The sequence below is a fragment of the Danio aesculapii genome, chromosome 12, assembly GCF_903798145.1.
Source record: "Danio aesculapii chromosome 12, fDanAes4.1, whole genome shotgun sequence".
NCBI classification, from domain to species: domain Eukaryota; kingdom Metazoa; phylum Chordata; class Actinopteri; order Cypriniformes; family Danionidae; genus Danio; species Danio aesculapii.
The window spans coordinates 49478316-49502843 of NC_079446.1; the positions used below are offsets into that span (position 1 = coordinate 49478316).

General features: G+C 39.1%; 2 protein-coding genes across 2 annotated transcripts in view; one reads left to right on the forward strand and one right to left on the reverse strand.

The window, feature by feature from the left end:
* The window catches only part of lzts2b (leucine zipper, putative tumor suppressor 2b), a 40674-nt gene extending 22356 nt beyond the window's left edge, over nt 1–18318 (forward strand). The window contains exons 2-5 of the mRNA XM_056469861.1: nt 5377–5781; nt 9157–9690; nt 13973–14242; nt 14398–18318. Of these exons, the coding sequence (XP_056325836.1) occupies nt 5404–5781; nt 9157–9690; nt 13973–14242; nt 14398–15045 (1830 nt within the window). The 5' untranslated portion in view covers nt 5377–5403 and the 3' untranslated portion in view covers nt 15046–18318. The remainder of the gene's footprint in view (nt 1–5376; nt 5782–9156; nt 9691–13972; nt 14243–14397) is intronic.
* Nucleotides 18319–22547: 4229 nt separating this feature from the next.
* The window catches only part of pdzd7b (PDZ domain containing 7b), a 37028-nt gene continuing 35047 nt past the window's right edge, over nt 22548–24528 (reverse strand). The window contains exons 15-17 of the mRNA XM_056470167.1: nt 24241–24485; nt 22927–23027; nt 22548–22714 (exon numbers count right to left, since the gene is read on the reverse strand). Of these exons, the coding sequence (XP_056326142.1) occupies nt 22562–22714; nt 22927–23027; nt 24241–24485 (499 nt within the window). The 3' untranslated portion in view covers nt 22548–22561. The remainder of the gene's footprint in view (nt 22715–22926; nt 23028–24240; nt 24486–24528) is intronic.

The following is a 24528-nucleotide window of genomic DNA, read 5'->3' on the forward strand; positions in this document are numbered from 1 at the left end:
TGGCAGGTGTGTGTGTGAGAGGGGGACAGAGTACATGTGTGAGTGTGTGTTTGGTGTTTCTGTTTTTGTGTGTGTGCATTAGTGAGTATGTGTGTGTATGTGTATATATATATATATATATAATGTGTGTGTGTGACCCCATAAAACATGAAAACACAACGTGTGTGCACGCGAGAGACTGTGATACTGTGCCTGTTAGTGCATGTGTGAGAATATGCTTGTGTGTGTGTGTGTGTGTGTGTGTGTGTGTGTGCGTGTGCGTGTGCGTGTGCGTGTGTGTGTGTGTGTGAGTACGTGTGTGTGTGTTCGGTGTATTTGTTTTTGAATATGTGTCTGAAAGAGTGTGCGATACAAAGTGTGTGTGTGTGTGTGTGGACCCCATAAAACATGAAAACACAACATGTGGGTGTGTGAGAGAGTCTGTGATACTGTTAGTGTGTGTGTCTGTGAGTTGTACGCTTGGGTATGCGTTGGTGTGTAAGTGTGTGTAAGTTTGATGTTTTTGAGTGTGTGCCTGAATGATTGTGTGTGTGTGTGTGTGTGTGTGTGTGTGCGTGTGTGCGCGCGTGTGCGTGCGCGCGTGTGTGTGTGTGTGTGTGTGTGTTAGTGAGTTTGTGTATATTTGTGTGTGAAGACCCCGTAAAACACTGAAACCCAACATGTGTGTGAGGATCTGTGATACTGTGCGTGTGTGTCTGTGAGTGTATGCTTATGTGTGTGTGTGTTTTTAGTGTGTTTGTGTCTAAAATAATGTGTGTGTGTGTGTGTGTGTGTGTGTATGTGTAAGTGAAAGAGAGAATGTGTGAGTGTGTTAAGACCCAATAAAACATGAGCACAATGTGTGTGAGAGTTTGTTAGTGTGCATGTGAAAGTGTGTGTGTGTGTTTGTGCATATTTGTGATTTAGAGTATGTGTGTGTGTGTGTGTGTGTGAGAGAGAGAGAGAGAGAGTGTAAAAGTGCTTTTTTAAGACCCCATAAAACATGAAAACAAAAGGTGTGTTAGTGTGTGTGTGTGTGTGTGTGTGTGTGTGTTTGTGCATGTTGGTGTGTGTGTGTGAGAGAGAGAATGTGTGAAAATGTGTGTTAACACCCCAAAAAACATGAAAACAAAAGGTGTGTGTGTGCGTTTGTGCATGTTGGTGTATGTGATGTGTATGTATGTGTGTTTGTTTGCTTTGTGTGTGTGTGTGTGTGTGTGTGTGTGTGTGTGTGTGTGTGTGTGTGTGTGTGTGTGTGTGTTCTGCTCCACACATACTGCTAGTGTGACAGATCTCTGAACATGACACTGGTATGCAGCGTGTGTGTGTGTGTGTGTGTGTGTGTGTGTGTGTTCTGTGGGAACTGTGTTTAATGGCATTCAGGACGTGACTGAATCGGTGGTCCTGCATGAAGCCGCAGGGTGTTTTTGGTGAAACTTGTACATTTGTGTGTGTGTGTGTATCAGCTCAAACACTGACACTGATTAATACACACTCTAGATCCTCTGACTGAATCTAAACAGCAGCGCTGGTTAGCTTGTGTGTGTTTTTGGTTGTGTTTAGCCATAGAGGAACAGACACACTGAAGGGTCTGGAAAGCCACATACAGACATCTGATACATGCAAATCACATATATGACATACAAGTTTATATTTGGATTTCATGTATATAAAAGAAATTGTTGGGTGACACGGTGGCTCAGTGGTTAGCACTGTGCCATCACAGCAAGAAGGTCACTGGTTCGAGCCCCGGCTGGATCAGTTGGCGTTTCTGTGTGGAGTTTGCATGTTCTCCCTTTATCAGTGTGTGTTTCCTCCGGGTGCTCCGGTTTCCCCCACAGTCCAAACACATGTGTGTGTGAGAGAATAAGTGTGTTTGGGTGTTTCCCAGTACTGGGTTGCAGCTGGAAATGCATCCGCTGTGTAAAACATATGCTGGAATAGTTGGCGGTTCATTCCGCTGTGGAATAAAGGGACTATGCAGAAAGAAAATGAATGAATCACTGAATATATTATAATTATTAGTTTGTAGAACTATTTTTATTTTATTTATTTATTTATTTATATTTATTTATTTATATTTTTTATAACTGTTTTAAAATGTATTGAAAAAAAGTCTCTCTTGGGAAAGATTTGTAAAATAAAATGTTACAGGCTAATCATTTTGTCTTCAGCTGTAAGATGAGATCAATGCTAGATTTAGATTTCCGTCACACTTCAGTGATTCACAGTAATGTTTGCAGTTTCTGCTCCACCAAGAGGACTCGTAATCAGCCCAGCATTGGTCAGCTGATGACTGAGATCTGCCCATGTGATTTTGTAACAGGTAGAGTGTCTGAAACTGGTTTAACCTGTTCAGAAACGCCAATTAAAGGATTCATTCACAGAGCAAAAGTTTCCTGATAGTTTACTCACTCCCACGTCATTCATTCGTCATTCATCAGTCAAGGAGAAACGTAAACAACAGCATAGACAGTTAATGTACCACTGAATACGTGGATCTGCTTATTTAAAGGTGCTGTAAGTGAGTTTTTGAGTCTTCTAAAGCATAAAAATACCATAATATGCTTGCAGATATTTAAGGAACATGCTCAGTGAACATATTTATCTGATTAACAATGCTGAAGTCAGATATTCTGCTTTGAAAATGTGTGTTACGTGCTGGAACGCTGTCTTTGATTTGGTCATTTTAACCCGCCCAATGCCAGTTCAGCCAATTATATCTCAGCATTCCGGGTTGCCTTGGTGGAAAACAGCATATTTCATTCATTCATTAAGAGAGGCTGTGAAAGCATGCGTCCGTGACTGAAATGTGACCTCCGGTGGACAGTAGCAGACTCCGAAATGAGACGCAGATTCAGTTCCACATGAGGTGGTTATTAATTAGCAAATAATATAAATATTACCAGTGTAAACATTAGGTGAGCAGGTTACATTGTAACCCCGTGTCCTAACAACACACAACATGATGAGATTTGCAGTGATGAGCAATTCTGCTGTTTGCACCAGACGAAACACCACAGAAATGTAAATACAGCGGTATAATGTAAAAACACGGTTTAAATCACTCGCTACTGTCCTCAATCTGGCAACCTGGCCTGCGTTTGTTTTGATCCAGGAGTGCAATACCTAGTTCAACCACTGGGTGTCAAATGTACACACTGCACCTTTAAGCTGTGTAAACCATGGAGAAAACCGCTTCATCATGTAGAGAAGGGCTTGGTAAGCAGGAAACAGTGCAATGTTTTGGACAGTATAAATTAAATAGGTGGTAAAAGACAGATATGAGCTGTTTTTTGGACTAATATTTCACCTATTTGTGTTGAATCATATTCTGGAAATGCTGCTTGAGTATTTTTCTCTCTGCTGCTTGCTTTGTCAGTCTATAATACTCTAATTATTTTGATTACAGTCTGACTGATTAGTACAGCCCAAAGCATGATAATAACTGATCATTTACAGCAACAATGATCAGCTGAATATGTGAGCTGTGTTCAGTTCAGTGGCTTTGTTTACATCCTGCTGCCAATATGGCCGACTGATGATGCGGCATGAAAACACTCTATAGCAGACTTCTGTTTTTATAAATGCTGTTGTAATCTGAATATTTATGATAGTATTGTGTGTTGTGTTGTAGTAGTGGATCTGGAAATGAACTAATCCTTCAAATGGGTTACTTGAGAGTTTTTTCTCAACTTTAACAGTCAGATTTTCACAAACTGCAGATGTCCCAAACAGTTATGATGGTTTTAATCAGCTTTGGTGCTTTATTATTTGAAACCGTCAAGCCAGATCATTTCTCTAATCTGGATTAGCTCCATATGCTGAGTTAGTGGCCAGTCTACATGATAGTGGTGGACAGTAACAAAGTATTTTCACTTCATTACTGTTCTTCAGCAAAGTACAGATACTTAAAACATGTACTTTTATTTTAGGAAACTTGTACTTATACTCCACTACATTCAACAACAGATCCGACTCAAATGATCCATTTAGAGTGAGTCTCTAGTCAAAACTGACTGAATCAAATGATCTGTTCAGAGTGAGTCTTCAGTAAAAACTGACTGAATCAAATGATCAGTTCAGAGTGTGTCTTGAGTAAAAACTGACTGAATCAAATGATCTGTTCAGAGTGAGTCTTCAGTAAAAACTGACTGAATCAAATGATCCGTTCTGAGTGAGTCTTTAGTAAAAACTGAATGAATCAAATGATCCGTTCTGAGTGAGTCTTTAGTAAAAACTGAATGAATCAAATGATCCGTTCAGAGTGAGTTTCCAGTAAAAACAGATTGAATTATATGATCCACTCTGAGTGAGTCTCCAGCAAAAACTGATTGAATTCAATGATCCATTTAGAGTGAGTCTCCAGCAAAAACAGATTGATTCAAATGATTTGTTCAGAGCGAGTCTCTAGTAAAAACAGATTGAATCAAATGATTCGTTCAGAGTGAATCTCTAGTAAAAACAGATTGAATCAAATGATTCGTTCAGAGTGAGTCCAGTAAAAGCAGATTGAATCAAATGATCAATTCAGAGTGAGTCTCCAGTATAAACAGATTGAATCAAATGATCCATTCAGAGTGAGTCTCCAGTAAAAACAGATTGAATCAAATGATCCGTTCAGAGTGAGTATTCAGTAAAAACAGATTGAATCAAATGATTTGTTCAGAGTGAGCCCAGTAAAAACAGATTGAATCAAATGATCCATTCAGAGTAAGCCTCTAGTAAAAACAGATTGAATCAAATGATTTGTTCAGAGTAAGTCTCCAGTAAAAACAGATTGAATCAAATGATCCATTCACAGTGAGTCTCCAGTAAAAACAGATTGAATCAAATGATCCGTTCAGAATGAGTCTCTAGTAAAAACAGATTGAATCAAATGATTCTTTCAGAGTGAGTCTCAAGTAAAAACAGATTGAATCAAATGATCCATTCACAGTGAGTCTCCAGTAAAAACAGATTAAATCAAATGATCCGTTTAGAATGAGTCTCTAGTAAAAACAGATTGAATCAAATGATTCGTTCAGAGTGAGTCTCCTGTAAAAACAGATTGAATCAAATGATCCATTCACAGTGAGTCTCCAGTAAAAACAGATTAAATCAAATGATCCGTTCAGAATGAGTCTCTAGTAAAAACAGATTGAATCAAATGATTCGTTCAGAGTGAGTCTCCAGTAAAAACAGATTGAATCAAATGATCCCTTCACAGTGAGTCTCCAGTAAAAACAGATTGAATCAAATGATTAATTCTGAGTGAGTCTTCAGTAAAACAGATGGAATCAAATGATCCGTTCAGGATGAGTCTCTAGTAAAAACAGATTGAATCAAATGATTCATTCACAGTGAGTCTCCAGGAAAAACGAAATGAAGTGTTGTTAATGTGTGCTTCATCTGCAGGTCTTCTGAGCTGCCGTGTCCTCCATTATGGCTCTGGTCCAGTCTCTCCCCGTCTCCATTGACCCTCGTCTCCATCCGGCAGAGCTGGGAGCGATGGGTGCCGTCAGCAGCATGATCCCGAACCACATCACATATCCTGAACGTGCCGACATTGAGGTCAGCACCAACTTCCGGAAAGGCACGCCGGGCTCCGGGCGGCTGCTGTATGACACCCCGCAGGCCGGCAGCCGAACTCCCGCCAGCAGGAGGAGGGCCATCGTGGGCAGAGCGAAAGGCTTCGGGACGCGCTCATATTCTCATGAAGACTTAATCAGAGACTGGAACGATAATCATTTGAATGTGGGAATGACCTCTGCTGTGGACGGACCTCCCAAACTGGTCCCTGTGTCCGGACAGCTGGAGAGAGTGAGTACAGGCTGTAATGGCTCCATTACAGCTTCTCATTCAAAACATTCAGTCGTTTTTTTTGAAATAGCTCCAGCAAAAACAGATTGAATCAAATGATTTGTTTAGAGTGAGTCCAGTAAAAACAGATTGAATCAAATGATCCATTCAGAGTGAGTCCAGTAAAAACAGATTAAATCAAATGATTCGTTCAGAGTGAGTCTCCAGTAAAACAGATTGATCAAATGATTCGTTCAGAGTGAGTCTCTAGTAAAAACAGATTGAATCAAATGATTAATTCAGAATGAGCCTCTAGTAAAAACAGATTGAATCAAATGATTTGTTCAGAGTGAGTCTCCAGTAAAAACAGATTGAATCAAATGATTCGTTCAGAGTGAGTCTCCAGTAAAAACAGATTGAATTAAATGACTCGTTCAGAGTGAGCCCAGTAAAAACAGATTGAATCAAATGATTCGATCAGAGTGAGTCTCTAGTAAAAACAGATTGAATCAAATGATTAATTCAGAATGAGCCTCTAGTAAAACAGATTGAATCAAATGATTTGTTCAGAGTGAGTCTCCAGTAAAACAGATTGAATCAAATGATTAATTCAGAATGAGCCTCTAGTAAAAACAGATTGAATCAAATGATTTGTTCAGAGTGAGTCTCCAGTAAAACAGATTGAATCAAATGATTCGTTCAGAGTGAGTCTCCAGTAAAAACAGATTGAATTAAATGACTCGTTCAGAGTGAGCCCAGTAAAAACAGATTGAATCAAATGATTCGTTTAATCATAATTAAACACACCTGATCAAACTAATTGATTTCTTCAGGCTTGTTTGAAACCTACAAGTAAGTGTGTGGAAGTAGGGTTGGAACTAAACTGTGCAGGACTGCGGCCCTCCAGTAACTGGCTTTGACACTTGTGTTTTAAGGTGACGTGCTGACTGAATGACTGACAGGGCTGCGTGCTGCATGAGGCCAGCAAACACTGCGTAGCTTTCAGTTATGATGAACACAGTTTCCATAATTATATTTTATTTATACATAAAGGTCTGTGGCTCTGCACACAATGACTTTATCTTGCTGGAGTTTATAGCCGTTTCACTTTACTTTAGGATGCATTAATGCCGCTCTGTAGGTCTATTGGAGACATTCACAAATATTCCTAGCAAATCTAATAAATTGGATAATAAAATAAAATAAATAATCTAATAAAAAATCCTAGAGGAAACACTGTATATATATATATATATATATATATATATATATATATATATATATATATATATACTGCTAACATTAAAACAACATTTGGGTCACTAAAGAAATCCTTTAGCAACGTTAACTTTTTATCCCTTTTTAAAAAATTTTTTATTATTAAATATTATATTTTGAAAATATGCCTAATATAAAAAAATTGGTCACTTTATTTTAAGGTACAATTCTCGCTTATAATGAACCATTAATTATAACTTATTCCTTTTGCAATGTGTCATGTGTATGTATATATATATATAGAGAGAGAGAGAGAGAGAGAGAGAGATATGCATGCATATACATAAATACTGTATAAACAATTCTGCTACCATAAAAAAACATTAAAGTCACTTTAAGAAATACATTTGTAGGATACATGTAATTGGCACTTTTAATAAAACATTAGAAATTATGTTGTTTTCCTCAATAAACTACTTATTTGCTGATTATGAATGAGTGCTGGTTCAGTTGATCAAGAAAGCTGAAAACTTGATAAATAAAAAGAAAATTACCAAAAAACACATTGATATAGAAATATCTTTATTTCTACAGTGCTTTTTCCCATGTAGATTGTTGATATTTCCAAAACATCCCCATGCTTATATGGCATCATTTCTGATGTTTATTTTCCCAGAACATCCAGCAGAACATAATCCCACCGTCTGTCTTCAAACCCTGATAAAAACAGTCTGCTGAAACACTCTGATTGACATTCTCCCTTTGTTACGTGTCATCAGAAAGGGGAAAGCCCTGCCCACTAATGACCATCCCTACCTCATTAGCATACGACGTTAGTCCTGTTTTGAATCTGCCACTATGCTGACACACAGGCTTACGATACAATGTGTATCACTGTATAATGTTCACGATTCGATTTGTATCACGATATTTGAAATAAAAATTGAAAATGAAACTGAAATGCAAATAAAAGATTTTAAGTAAAAAATAGAAGTAAAGTAAGTTTAGAAGTAAACAATTTTTAAAGTATTTCTTTTGTTTCAACCTCTTTCATTTAAACTGAACCTTCTTTAAGAAAATTTATTAAATAGGCCAGTCTCTGGAAATAAAACAATTTTAAAACTTTTTATATAATATTATTGAAATGACAGAGACATAAAATTAAGAAACAATTTAGGTAACGGTGCAAAAATAAAAATAATAAATACATCATTACATCATGACATTTTTGGGTAAATTGTACCTTATAAATATAGTATGTGATATTCAACACCATTAGGAGGTATGCATGTCACTGAGCAAAGTATGTAAAACAATGTGAAGACTTCGGTTGTGTTTGACCCAGTATGCATGTCAAAAAGCGGACGAGTCTAAAGCAATGACTGTAGAACCGAAATGTTGCCAGACGTCTGACTTTGAGAGGATGGCCCATTCTGTATTTCAACTCCACTCATCTTGACCTCAATCTGAACTCACGTGCGACAGCAGGTGAAACGTAGCACACGTGCAAACAGCTCAACTAATAAGAGAAAAACGGTCGTCATATCGTAATAAAATCGTCATAACGCCACGATGCATATTGGGACATTTTTGCATCGCAATAAACCGTACTACGATAAATCGTTACACCCCTAGCTACTTGATGTTACAAACTGATGTTTTCATTATTATATTATTTTACTTTTTATGTATAGTCATGAACACACTTGCTTGTAGAGCGAGTAGTTTGACAGGTTCTGCCGTATATTATTCCTAGCCACTTCTCCCATAGGAAACTAAATCGTAAGTTCTTAAAACAATCACAAAATCACGCGCACTTCTGCATTGTAAAACAAGGTCAATAGCGTTTCTTACAATGTAAATTGTACAAAAATGTTCCCATGCTTATGCAGGATTATTCCTGATGTTAGTTTCCCAGAACATCCAGCAGACCATAATCTGACATCGATCAGACTGCCCTCAAACCCATGATCACTGCACGAAGGGGGAAAGCCCCGCCCACTAGTGACCATCTCTCCCTCATTAGCATAAACAGCCCTGAGTGAGAAGCAGCCGTCTATTAGCCATTAGAGTTTTGAATCTGTAGTCTATATATCTATAGCACTTCTTACAATGTTGACATTTCCAAAACGTTCCCATGCTTATACGCTATTATTCCTGATGTTTATTTTTCCCCAGAACATCCAGCAGGCCATAATCCGACCGACTGCCTTCAAGCCTGTGATCCCCAAGAGCCGAAACACGGCGCAGTTTCTGTCTCCGCGGCTCGGCTCCGGTCTATCAGGAAGCCAAGGAAACCTCAGCAGGTTTTCACCAGACGCCGAGGACGTTTCTAACGCGACATTAGAGCGGCGCAGCTCATACAGCGGAGCCCGAAATGCTTTATTCAGCCAGTCGTTCACCATGACGGAGACTTCGCGCGGATCCCTGACCAACCTGCCGGCGTACACACAGCAGCAGCACAGCGAGATCTGCAAACCGCACGGGAACTGCAGTTCCGACAGCGGCCGTTCGTCCTCCAGCAAGAGCACTGGATCTCTGGGCGGCCGCGGGCACATGCTGTCCGACAGGGGCTCTGCGGGACCCTCGCCACCGCCCATCGAGGCCTACGAGGCCATAGTGAGAGATCTGGAGGAGAAGCTCAGGGAGCGAGAGCTGGAGCTGCAGCAGCTACGTGAAAACCTGGATGAGAATGAAGCCGCTATCTGTCAGGTGCATGCTCTAGTTTATTTACCACCACATCAGCTACTTAGTGTAAAAGAAATCTGTTAATGAACAGTTTCCGTATTTTGTGTTTCACAAGTGTTTATTTACGGTTGTGAATTGCATTATGGGATGCTGATCTCAGTATACGCTATTATTACGATATTTTGGACCCTTGTGTATTGTTCAAACTGACTACCCTTTCATAATATCGGTGGCTGTTTCAGTTTTTCTGTTCTGATGAGCTATTTTTCCATTGTTTTTCTATGCTAATGTACTTGACAGATGTGCATGACCATTACCCTTACATCTTGCACCTTTTTCATGCCTGACACGCAAGTAGGGATGGGTATCGTTAAGGTTTTAACGGTATTACTACTTTTATCGATACCGCTTATTGGTTCAGTACCTTATCGGAACACTTTTTGTAGTGTTTTTTTAATGAAAAAACTAATTGAACAGAATTAATAACACTTTATTATTACGTATTTTAATATAAAATTCAAGAGTTCACACTTAGATATTGTTTGACAACTGTTAGCAGGTTTGGCATGCTGTCCCGGGAGAGAACCCTGAGCTCAGAGATAGTTGAGCCCAGGGCTCCCGCCTGGTCAATACAGCATGTAAGGGGAGTACGAGATCAGGTGGTTCTCAAGAGCTCCCCGTGTTAAAGGAGGAAAGGAGGAGAAGGGGTGGATGGGGGGTTTCTTCGGAAAATGAAGGTGAGGGAATAGTTCTAGCTAGGCTACTTATAGTGAGTTTGGATTATTCTGATTGGCTAACTAGCGAATGTAGATGGGTGGCCAACTGTAGTCAATCATATCACATGCTCCTCTCGAAATTAGCTTGTGAAACTTCACTAAAACAAAACCAATAATTGTAAAACTAATAAATAGTTTATATCCTGTAAAAGAATGCACAATGCTTTAAAGGAAAATGACTCTGTTTTTAACCGTTCTTCTGGAGAAATATCAACATGTTTGCCTTTTCTGGCAGAAGTCAGGATCTTTCTGGGTTTCTTGTGCACCCTGCAGTCTCTTTGAGTTGCAAAATGCAGTTAAATGAGATGATGTTTATGATTTTTCATTAACACATCCACATAAATGAGTTAACTGTGTTTTAATACAGTTTTGGAGCATCTTGCAATGTAAAAATAAGCTGTTTTTAAAATTTCTTATTAAGCGTAGTTTATTATTAAGCTATTCATAGGCTATAATTGTAAATGCAGATTTTTTAAGCTACGGCAGAAAAAATACTGTTTTCAATGTGTGTGTTTATTAAACTATTAATATTAACTTAAACTAATTTAGGTGATTGACTGCTGGCATAACGAAGGATGATGTAACGTTAGCATTAGTAGCTATAGGCAGTCAAAAACTGTTCATTTGTCTTTCTGCAGTTAATGCACTTTTAAAGATACCTTCACTTAGCCAGATTGCTTGCGTTTCCGCTTGTACAAGAAAACAACTGGTTGCATTTGTTGCAACGGGGATTGTCACTGTCCACTCAGGAAATACAACCCATTTGGTTCACACCGCAAGCTTACAAGGTGTGTGTGCGCAAGTCTGTGTCGCGAGCTATGTGTGTGCACCTAGCGTGAATCTCTGCTGAGTGCGTGTGCACAGCTGAGAACTGTGAAGGCTTTTATAGTTGACGCGCTCGCCTGAAACATGAGCATTTCTCATGTGAGACTGCAAACTGTGCAGACGAATATCAAATATGGCAAATTAGAAAAGGTTGCTCAGTTAAATCATGCTACTGTAAGTACTGTTTATTCAGCAATAATTCTCTAGTACTGATAGCAGAACCATTAACGTCAGAGCTTATCGATACTTCGGTCTTTTCTAATGTATCACCGATACCGATAAAGTAGCATGTTTCGGTACCCATCCCTACACGCAAGAAGCCCCTTCTTTTAAAGATGGAGTATGAGGTTAAAATAATAACAGATTTTACTTGCAGGCCACTCATCAATGTCAGTTCCAAAGCAGTAGACCAATCCGAACAACTTGGAGGTGGGGCAATAATTGTAGGCTTCTGGCTGCATCCGACATCACATATCTTTCATACTATATAGTACGCTAAAATCAGTTTGCGAGCCGAGTAGTGTCTGAATTCATAGAATTCGAAAAACAGTGTGTGAGAAGATCCCAAATGACTTACTATTTCTGTCGAGATTCTAAAGTGTACACTACGCTATCCCATAATGCACCATGAGAGAATTCAAGAGTGAAGCGATGCAACTGACGCGGGTAGGACACGAGATCAAGACAAAATGGCGGATGTAGTACCATTCATACTACTGACATATAGAACATACAGTATAGAATGTACTATGCTAATGGCCGAGTAGTACGTTTAAATTTAAATGCAGTACCTACTGGGTAGTAGGCGACTACTAAGTTGACATGACAACTGTTTTATTTAATCCAGGGGTGTGCAAACTCGGTCTTGGAGGGCCCGTGTTTAGCTCCAACCCTAATCAAACACACCTGCCAGGAAGTATCTAGTATATCTAGTAAGAACCTGATTAACTGATTTAGGTGTGTTTTTTTTATAATTATTTTTTCGGGGTTTTCACTTTTACTGGACAGGACAGTAGAGAGAATTGACAGCAAAGTGTGGGGAGCAGAGAGAGTCTAAGAATCGGCATAGGACCTCGAGGCGGGAATCGAACTCGGGTCGCCGTGAGCACTGGAGTGCATGTGTCGATGCACGTTCCACTACACCATTGGCACCGACGTTTAGGTGTGTTTGATTAGGGTTGGAGCAAAACTCTCCAGGACACCCGCCCTCCAGGACTGAATTTGGACACCCCTCATTTAATCTAAACATATTTTAAAAAATAAAACTTTCCTGAAGGCTGCTTCCCATGCTTTTTTTGTGTCAAGGGGGTCAACAAGTTACGATACAGAGTTATGTATGAATAACATAATTACGATTTACAATTTTGTAACTTATAAAACCTGAAAGCTTACATTATCAAAGAAGAATCATCTCATGTTTTATTGCTTGAAAGGCCAGTTTAAGCACACAAAACACACTACATTACACCAAATACACAAATTCTTTTTAGCAATATCATATGAGCCCTTTAAGTCCATGTCTGCAAGTGCAGGGTCTCTTTTATAAACCGGGTTTCCCCACTTTCATTCGAAAATCTCCATCCGAACAACACGAAACATGTGATGCGTTTCGTTTGCATCTTCTGCATTTGGTGTAAACCCAGCCGCGTCGGACAATCAGAATAGAGAAAACAGCACACACTGAATACATTTACATGGACGCCAATAATCCGATTTGAATACGATTAAGACAATACTCTGATGAAGTCAACCATGTAAACAGCAATTTTTGAATCCGATTAAAGTCATAATTGAACTAAACAGAAATCGAATTAAGTATTCGATTCGAAGTATTCAACGTGGAGTATTTCTATTTTAGTAGCATTATTGAAGTGCAGTTCACACATGTAAACATCGCAATCAAACGGTTACCGTCGTGTAGGACTTTCGCCGCGTTTTGCGACAGAAGAGTCTATACACATGGCTGTTTGACACTATTCTCTGCACCTACCAAGTCAGTAAAGGACCCCAGACACACACACGCGCACACACACACACACACACACACACACACACACACACACACACACACACACTGCGAAATGCGAAGGTTTTTTTTCCCTCCCATTCGGCATGCGGTATCAAACTCCATTAAAACAACACTCTTCCAGCAGTCCTTACTTCATACTTGCATCCAATACCTCGTGTGGGAATGAAATTTTCCTGAATGAAAGTGAAACTGCAGTTAAAGTTCCAAAATTAAAAATGAAACACCCGAAATTACATGAAACTCTGGAGAAAGTGCCACGCATTTTAGACTATTTACTATAGCATTTACTATAGACAAACTATTTACTATAGCACGTAAAACGGGATCAGGAACATTCAAAAGGCAACTCATGTAAACACCTTAATCATATTATTGTCTTATTCAGATTAAGGCAAATCATTTGGATACTGATGTCCATGTAAACTTTGTATTGACGTCATGAGGTAACTCCAGTTAGCATCCACATGACCACACTGTACCCGGAGTTTTGGAAAAATCTTCACCCAGGCCGTATATTTCAGAACGTTTTGGTTTCTTGAACACTGTGTTTTCATGTCGACAAACAATGAGAAACCGTGTAGAGTAAGCTTATGTGGACAGGGCCTAAGAAATCATCTAGCTCTACCTTGAAGAGTCGTATGCATCTGTATGAACCTTGTGTGTGTTTTATTTGCAGGTGTACGAGGAGCGTCAGAAGCGCACAGAGCTGGAGATCGAGGAGTTCAGACAGATGTGCGCCGCTAAGATGCAGAAGGCGTCTCAGAAAGCGCAGCGAGAACAGCAGATGCTTCAGATGCAGGTGTTTCAGATGCAGCAGGAGAAGAAGAAGCATCAGGAGGAGATGACGCAGATCCTGAAGGAGCGGCAGAGGCTGGAGGAGCGATGTTCATCCTTTGAGAGAGAACACACACAGCTCGGGCCCAGACTGGAGGAGACCAAATGGGAGGTGAGGAGTCCAGTCTGAGCCAGGAGATGTAGCCTTAACGGATCAGTTATAAAAGAGTTGTAAAACATTATTTATATGCTATTTTGAGCTGAAACGTCGCATACATGTTGTCTTCTTCTCTCATCTGCTTGTGTTGTTGTGATCGTGTCCTCCAGGTGTGCCAGAAGTCAGGCGAGATCTCCCTCCTGAAGCAGCAGCTGAAGGACCTGCAGGCGGATCTGGCCCAGCGTGTGAGTGAGCTGGTGACGGTGCGCGGCCAGCTGCGGGAGGTGCGCTCGGAGCTCCAGACCTGCCAGAATCAACTGCAGGAGGCGAATACGACCTCTCGCACCCGAATCCTTGAGCTGGAGGTCTGCCAGAACGAACTGCAGCGGCGCAAGAGCGAAAACGAGCTCCTTCGAGAGAAAATAAGCCATCTGGAGGAGGATTCGACTCAGATGCGAGATGCTCTAAATGCTGCTGCGTCTGGAAAAGAGCAACGTTTGGCTGAAGAAACTGAAGAGCTGAAGACCTCCAGGCAGCAGGCGGACAGAATAAAAGCTGAATTGGCGTACGAACGGCAGAGATTTTCTGAGCAGGCGGTTGCATTCGAGAGCGAGAGGAAGAGCTGGGAGGAGGAGAAGGATAAAGTGATTCGCTACCAGAAACAGTTGCAGCAGAACTACGTTCAGATGTACAAGAGGAACCGTGAACTGGAGCGATCGCTCCGGGAGCTCAGTCTGGAGCTGGAGTCCCGAGAACAGGACGACGACAGCAGCGGGAATGAAGTCACGTTTGATGACATCGCGGCCACAGAGATCTGAGTGTGTTTTGAGAAACGGGTTTTGGGAAATTTCTCACCTTCATAACTAAGGAATCATCTACTCATTTCAGAAATGTGTTGTTAAAGGGACAGTACACCCAAAAAATTCAATTTCTTTATTTACTATGAATCAAGTGGTTGTAAACTTTGATTACTTTCTTTTTTCTGTTGAACACAAAACAAAGGTTGCATGCCAAGACACACTATGCACATATACACTTATACCAGGGGTCACCAACCCTCTTCCTGGAGAGTTACCTCCCTGCAGAATTCAGCTCCAACCCTAATCAAACACACCTGAACCAATTATTAAGGATCTGAAGAAGCACTTGATAGTTATAGACAGGTGTGTTTGGTCATGGTTGCAACTGAAATCTGCAGGAAGGTAGATCTCCAGGAAAAGGGTTGGTGACTTATACACTATACCAGGGGTGGGCAAAGTCGGTCCTGAAGGGCCGGTGTCCTGCACAGTTTAGCTCCAACTCTGATCAAACACACCTGCTTATAGATAATTAGTGATCTTGAAGACACTGATTAGCATGTTCAGGTGTGTTTGATTAGAGTTGAAGCTAAACTATGCAGGACACCGGCCCTTCAGGACTGAGCTTGCCCAGTCTATACACTGATACACTCCATGTAGCATGTGAGTTTAGTGTCGTCCCAAATGGAGCAATAACATTTTTACTAAATGGAAATTCAAAGCATTTCCCAGTCGAGTGTGAAAGAAAAGACCAAACTACCAAGTACAGTGGTCCCTCGGTATTCGCGCTCGGGAGTTACGTTCTAAAATAACCCACAATAGGTGAATTCTGCGAAGTAGTCAACATCCGCCGCGCACATGGCAGTTGGAGGTATCGCACACCAGACGCGCACATTTGCATGTTATTTAACATGAATCTATTCCGATGGCATTACCTCACAACAAGAAGGTCGCTGGTTTGAGCCTCGGCTGGGTTAGATTAATTAATAAATTAGGGTTATTAATAAAATAACAATATGGGTGGCATAGTGGTGCAGTGGGTAGCATATGTCGCCTCACAGCAAGAAGTTCACTGGTTCAAGCCTCGGCTGGGTCAGTTGGCATTTCTGTGTGGAGCTAGCATGTTCTCGCCATGTTTGTGTGGGTTTCCTCTGGGTGCTCCGGTTTCCCCCACAGTCCAAACACATGAGGTACAGGTGAATTGGGTGAGCTAAATTGTCCGTAGTGTATGTGTGTGTGTGAATGAATGAGAGTGTATGGGTGTTTCCCAGTGATGGGTTGCAGCCGGAAGGGCATTCACTGCGTGAAACATATGCTGGATAAGTTGGCGGTTCATTCTGCTGTGGCGACCCCAGATTGATAACGGGACTAAACCAAAAAGAAAATGAATGAATGAATGAATGAATATTCAGATGGCGCTCTGTTGCGCGGGAGATATATGAACAGTGTCCTGAGTCATAGCTGGGCGCTGCGGACAGCAGCTGACTTGTGGCGCCGGTGTCGTACCCTGATAGAAACCTACGTGTACAATTAAATGTACAATTCTAAAATGAGTGTCGCGGCGCATCTGGTGTGCGACTCCTTTTACTATTGACTATTGCCTTTTTGCATCCTAGTTGAAACCCACACTGCTAGCAATCGAAGATTTATGTTAATTTGGCAAGCTGAACGCATCCTGTACTGCACATGAGACATGGAGGAAATTGATTGACAATGGTCTGCAGCCAATCAGGACGCAGACTATGACAATGTGCTGTAAAAAAAAAAAAAAAGCATTTTAAATTGCATGAAACAAATCCGCGAAGCTGCAAGACCGCGAAAAGTGAACTGCGTTATAGCGAGGGACTCCTGTAGTACCTGTCATCATTTACGTAGGAGAATTTTGCCTGCACAATCTAATTCATTCTCAGTGCCTGATAACTCCTCCCCTTCACCAGTAACTCCTCCCCTTCATCTGTAGCTCTTAGCCTTCACCAGTAACCCCTCCACTTCGCAAGTAGCTCCTCCCCTCAACCTTCACACATGGTCTCTCCTCTTCACAAGTAGCCCCTCCCCTTACTCAATAGCTCCTCCCCTTCCACTACATGAGGACAGCTGTGAGCGTTGAGTGCATGAAGTGTTCAGCACTCAACACTTGTGTTTACTGCCTAAATAAGTGCATCATCTGGCTATTTAAAATGCATTTATTTTCAGTGTGAATGCACATCTTACACTATTTATAGTATAAAATGAGGTAGAATACTGCACAGATATTCAGAAGAATGTTGGAAAAAAAGCAGTCATTGATATATAGTAGGAACTAGTTATGCACAATAGTTTTGGGATATAATATTTTGGATTAAAATGTAGTTAACATATTGGCTTGTGTGTTTATTTACATTATAATTTAAGATATTGGGTTAAATTGAAAAAAGAAAATAGTTTATATTATTTAATGCAATTATAAATAAGTATTACTAAGCATTTTTGGTACAATTGCGTACATAATGTTTGGTGTTGGGCCACAGTTGTCACTTCAGTGCATCCCTAGTAGGAACAATAAATACTATGGAAGTCAATGGCGGCATTCTTCAGTATATCTTAAACTGAGTTCAACAGAAGAAAGAAACTCAAACAGGTTTGGAGCAAGATGAGTAAATGAAGACAGAATTTTAATTTCTGGTGTACTGTCCCTTTAATACAGCCAACAGCAGGCGGACAGTAAAGTTATATTGTGAGTGTCACATGATTTGTGTCACCCAGTTATTGGTGCAACTCCATTTAGTCATGAATTATTTTGCTCGCAATGTTTGTGATCTCACAGAAGTGCACTTTGGTGTCTTTAGTCGTGAAATAATCTAAAATTATACATAAAACATTTTGAATATAAATGCAAGGGAACAACAACCAATAAAGCAATATTCTGTAAATGTTTTCATTACTGTTTATTGCAAATCTTTTATTAAATATGTGACCCTGGACTACAAATTTAGCTTACATATGCAATTATTTGTATGCCAAATAAGTAATATAGCATACGTTTCTACAAAAAAAATAATAAAGTTTTCCATTTGATGTATGGTTTATTATAATAGGGAAATATTTGCCTGAGATGCAACTATTAGAATATCTGACATAAAAATCTATCAGTAGCCTAGTGGTATTGCGCACTGACATATAGCACCGACGTGCTCACGGCAACCCGAGTTCGATTCCCGGCTTGAGATCCTTTGCCAATCCTGCACCTCTCTCTGCCCCCAATGCTTTCCTGTCTGAATTCTCTACTGCCCTGTCATAATAAAGGTGAAAAACCCCTAAAAATAGTTATATATATATATATATATATATATATATATATATATATATATATATATATATAAAAAGAAAGTTAAGGATGTTTAAAGTTGTCTAAATCAGTGTTTCTCAACCACATTCCTGGAGGAGCATCAGCTCTGTACATTTTCCGTGTCTCCTTAACCAAACACACCTGATTCAGATCATCAACTCATTAGCAGGTACCGAAAGACCTGTAATGGGTGTGACAGACAAAAGCCACATCCAAAACATGCAGTGTTGGTGGTCCTCCAGGAATGTGGTTGAGAAACACTGGTCTAAATCAAGTTTTTAGCAATGCATATTACTAATAAAAAAAAAATATATATATAGTTCTGATATATTTACAGTATGAAATCTACAAAATATTTTCATTTAAACATAATATTCTGATGACTTTAGGCATTAATCAACAATTTTGACCTATGCAACATCTTTCTGGTTATTGTATTTGGTTATTTAGTGCTGGTTTTTGTGGTCAGGGGTCATAAATATTAATTATCCATCTCAAGTGAAATCCTATGTTTTTATGCAGATTTTAAGGTTTTAAGGACCTTGTTGTTGTTTATTATTTATTATTATTACTGGAATATCCCAAAAATCCACAGCATCAGCATTAGGAGTGACATTATAAAACGCCTTATATAACTGCAATTACATCACGTCAGAATAACCACAAGTGTTTGATTAGCAAATGCTGTTTTTGTTGAATTCATATTAACAAAGTTGGGAGTTCAGAGCATTTAATTTTCATGGCATCATGGGAAAAAAAACGAAATTGTTTGCTCATCTGCAGTTTATTTCTAAGTTATTTCTACATTAATGTTGCAGTTAAAACAATACGGCATTTCCGAGAACACCACTTCAGCTATTATTAGTTTATTATCCTTATTTTTACAGATATGGTATAAAAAAAGACAACGAACAATACAAAGTTATTATTAGTACATTATTAATAATATGTTTTGTTATTATGATCCTCATTAAAGCAGCCAATTAACTCAATTTTGACATGAAGTGCTATTTAACACTACAGTGAGGAAACACCAACCTTCATAAAAGCTACTGACTGTTATATATCTGTACCAAAATAACGCATTAGACGTACATAATGTTGAATAATATATAGTCATGCACCATATAGAAGTCACTGTGAATAGACCAAAGCATCGCTGCTGTGTAACTGCTCTGTATATTGTGGGTGATTGTGGTGGTATTGTCATTTTTTATTAATTAACATGTTGACAGTATTTGTATGAAGCCAACACACTGTATATTTTTCGTGCTGTATATTTAAATGTTCCTAAAAGCTGTTTGTAATAAACACCTGCAATGGATTACATTTACTGGTATGTTATTCAATTCTTTGGCAGGTTTCCTCTTTAAAAACTCTGACATTTATAACAAGTCAAAAGTGTTTCATTTGAGTTAAAAGTTAAAACACGTCTGTGCAATTAATGAGGTCAAGTTTATTTTGTTATAGTGGTCTTAGCAACCACAAAACTGCACATCATGCATCTGCATTCGGTGTTTAATATGTTTGCATTGCACAGTCTGGTTTATTTTTTCTGACATGTTTCCAGAGGGATGGTGCACAACTGCAAGATGAGGCATTAAGCTGGGATTTTTAATCTATCCTGGCTGAATTTAGCCCTGACTCGGTTGCATGAAAACTAAATCAAGTTAAATGCTAAATCAAGTAACTTACTATGAAGATTTAATCTTTGACTAAGATTAATCCTAGTGATGTATCTGTAAAGTTTGCTGTTAATTGCACAAGAATCTCATTTGTTTTAGTCACTCCAAATTCTTGTTATATATATAGAGCCACATATATCTGTGTATGTATATGTATGTATGTATGTATATATATATATATATATATATATATATATATATATATATATATATACATACTATATATACATATATATATATATATATATATATATATAATATATATATATATATATATATATATATATATATACACACATACATACATACACACACACATATATAATTATTAGCCCCCCTGTTTATTTTTTCCCCAATTTCTGTTTAACAGAGAGCAGATTTCTTCAACACATTTCTAATCATAATAGTTTTAATAACTCATCTCTAATAACTGATTTATTTTCTCTTTGTCATGATGACAGTAAATAATATTAGACTAGATATTCTTCAAGACACTTCTATACAACTTAAAGTGACATTTAAAGGCTTTTTTAATTAGGTTAACTAGGCAGGTTAGGGTAATTAGGCAAGTTATTGTATAACGATGGTTTGTTAACAGTCGGACAAAAAAATTAGCTTAAAGGGGTGAATAATTTTGATAATAATAATCATGTGGGCCCCTCCGCTTCCTGTCACAGGGCCCCTAAATTGCCACGGCCCTATGCACTCACTGTTGACACCCCTGTATATACATATATGACTACATAATAATCATAATACCAATTATTATCAATAAAATACCAATATGGGTGGCGCAGTGGGTAGCACTGTCGCCTCACAGCAAGAAGTTCACTGGTTGGAGCCTCGGCTGGGTCAGTTGGTGTTTCTGTGTGGAGTTTGCATGTTCTCCCCGTGTTGGTGTGGGTTTCCTCCGGGTGCTCCGGTTTCCCCCACAGTCCAAACACATGCGCTATAGAGTAATTGATTATTGGCCGTAGTGTATGAGTGTGTGTGTATGGGTGTTTCCCAGTGATACATTGCAGCTGGAAGGGCTTCCGCTGCGTAAAACATATGCTGGAATAGTTGGCAGTTCATTCCACTGTGGCGACCACTGATTAATAAAGGCACTAAGCCAAAACAAAATGAATGAATGAATGATACATGAACATATATTAACACTTACCTCCTGTTGACCTGTCTTCCCCTGAAATGTGTTGTTTGTTTATAGTCGGGGGAGGTCCAATTTCACTATATAATAGGGCAGTGTTTCCCAACCCTGTTCCTGAAGGCACACCAACAGTACACATTTTCCACCTCTCCCTAATCAAACACACCTGAATCAACTCATCATAACATCAGAAGAGACTCCAACACCTGAAGTTAATGGGTCAGAAAAGGGAGACATCCAAAATATGTACTGTTGGTGTGCCTCCAGGAACAGGGTTGGGAAACACTGTGATAGTGTATGCAACTACATGGAAGTCTATGTGACAAATAAAGGCCTTTTTTTTTGATAAAATCAAAGCAGCTTTGATAACACGGAGCGTACATGCATGGATTTGTAATTCCAGTGGTTGCAAAAACAAGTAAACTGGCATTTTGGTAATATTGTGAAATATATGCAGCATTTATGGCACATTTTATACATGTGAAATGCAAATATGAATTATTATGTCATGTATAGCATCATAAAAGTATGATCTTGCTTTATTTCTTTCACTTTGAACAGTGATGGAGCTATACTTCATCTTCTTGGGTTTCTTCTAAGCAGCAAATAAAACAAATCCTCCCAAAACCTAAAGCTTCCTCATAAAAAATGAGACATAATAATGTAGCCTGATGTGAAGTGGCTCTGAAAGCAGGATTTATTGCCTGACTGAAAAGGGCTCCTGAAAGAATAAATGTAACGTGGCTCAATTACATTTAATATTTTCTTAAAACCTGAATTTTCCACTATTGAGTAAGGTCTCATAGTAGGAAGTGTCGGTCTGAATGCCGCTGGGATACTTGTTTATAATGTGCGTGCTTTAATTTTTCGTCTAGTTCCAGTTATTGACACAATGGCGTGATGTCAGTGTAAATGAGTAGACATTATTGAAGTATTGCTGCTCATGTAGCTTACTGTCGTGTAGCAGATGCAACATACCACCACTCTCTTGCCATCACCCTCATAACGTACAGGGAAATCAAAGAGCTCCCAAATGCTGTTAGTTATAGGAGGTTTGCATTAATGTTACTAGCCATTTTGCAATGAGCTAGTGCAGCGTATGGCTGACTAGTGTTTGGTGGTGGGCGGGGCAATCATCACATTGCCTGTCACATTGTTTGGGATGCCTTGTTGAGCGTAGTTGCACTAAAAACATTATATTTTACACATTTTAGCCTCTTTTGTCTTATCAGACATTAGTCGCTTGGTTTGTAATGTGTAATGAACTGAAAGCCTCGTACCGAACGGTTCAATACAAATACGTGTCTCGTTACACCCTTATAATACACAATAACGATGATTGTGTGTGATGAATACATACGGTAAGGCATGAATCCTGCGTCACGAGACTCTGGGATCTCTGGGAACTTTGACCACAAGCTGCATGGGGTTAATGCTCTTATTACTGAAGGCCTGTCGTATGATGTCCACTGCGTCCTGATGGGTGACGTCCTGCAGAGATACACCGTCCACAGACACCAGCTCAAAACCAGCCTGAGAAACACACAGAAAGATCATGAGCTCAGACACTGGTGTGTGTTCACTTACTTTCCTTCAGCTTAGTCCCTTATTTATCAGGGGTCGCCACAGCGGAATGAACCGCCAACTATTCCAGCATATGATTTACACAGTGGATGCCGTTCCAGCTGCATCCCAGTACTGGGAAATGTGTTCAATCATCCACAGGTTTCTTTTTCTTCTGTTACCTGCAGATCGTCACTCGTAGATGCGGCTCCTCCTGGAAAAATCCTCTCGATCTTCACCATGGGCTGAACACGAGACTCTGATCCTCCAGATATACTGATCCCTGATACACACACACAGAAAACAGACAGAAGCAAGGCATGATAAATCATGCACAATTAAATTATTAGCATTTTTAATAAGCATTTAGAGCAGGGGTGCACAAACTAGGTACTGGAGGGCCAGAGTCCTGTAGATCAGGGATTCTCAACCGGTGGGCCTCAGCAATCCTGCAGGTGGGCCTATATATATATATATATATATATATATATATATATATATATATATATATATATATATATATATATATATATATATATATATATATATTATATATATATATATATATATATATACAAACTAAATGTCTGACAGGTGGGCCTTCAAAAATTGAACGGAGAAAGAAGTGGGCCCCAAAGTGAAAAAGATTGAGAACCCCTGCTGTAGATTATAGCTTCAACTTGCCTCAACACTCCTGCATGGTTGTCTTTCTAGAAAGCCTAGTAAGAGCTTAATTAGCTAGCCCAGGTGTGTCTGATTTGGGGTTAGAACTAAACTTTGTAGGCTTTCCAGGACTGAGTTTGGGCACCCCTGATTTAGAGAAACATGCATGACTTAAAATGCATCATATTAAAAATTATTTTTCCTTAAAATGTATTTCACTCATAGTTTTAGTTCATGCCTGTATGTATAATTGAAAAGAAATGCATTTATGTACAGTTTATATACAGTCAAGCTCAAAATTATTAATACCCCAGGCGAATTCTGACTTATAATACTGTTTTCCTCTTGTATCTTTTGGGAGAAGCGGTCAAAAACAAACCTGCTGGTTTAATACAAATATAACTTCAGTTAAAACTTAAAGTCAGAATTCGCCAGGGGTATTAATCATTTTTGGCTTGAATGATATACAAATATATACAGTATATGTGTGTATGTGTGTGTGTTATATTTATACACACACACTAGTAATATTTATTTATTAAGTCTTACACACATGCATTTTATATATGTAAAAACCTAAATTAATTAGAGATGTTTTTGTTGCTGCTTGTACTGTATTGTATTGTATTGTATTGTATTGTACTGTATTGTATTGTTTTGTATTGTATGTATGAGTTTAAATTATGTTACCTGTTTTTATTTACTTATCATTTTTTATTAAATTAAAAAATCATAAAAACTAAAAGCTAATAAAAATAGTATATCGCAATAAAATATCGCATATTTTTCCAGCATCATGCAGCCCTAATTTTAAAGAAAAGAAGTGTGAATACCCAGAGACTGCTTGGTTTTGCTGATATGAACAGTCGTGAGCTCAAACTCAGGCTGTATGTGGACGTCTGGAGCTATTTTTTTTCCACACATCTGCTCTGCGGGTGACACTGTGGAACTGTGGGATTTCTTCAAAGAGCCGAAAACCTGAGCCAGCAGCGGCCTCTTGTGTCGGGGAGCATCCACTACAGTGAACAGCACATCGTCTGTGGGACTCTCTGACCGGACGGAACTAGAAGGGATGCAGTGGCAGGAGGGAAGATAATGAGAATTATTTTCATTATTTATTA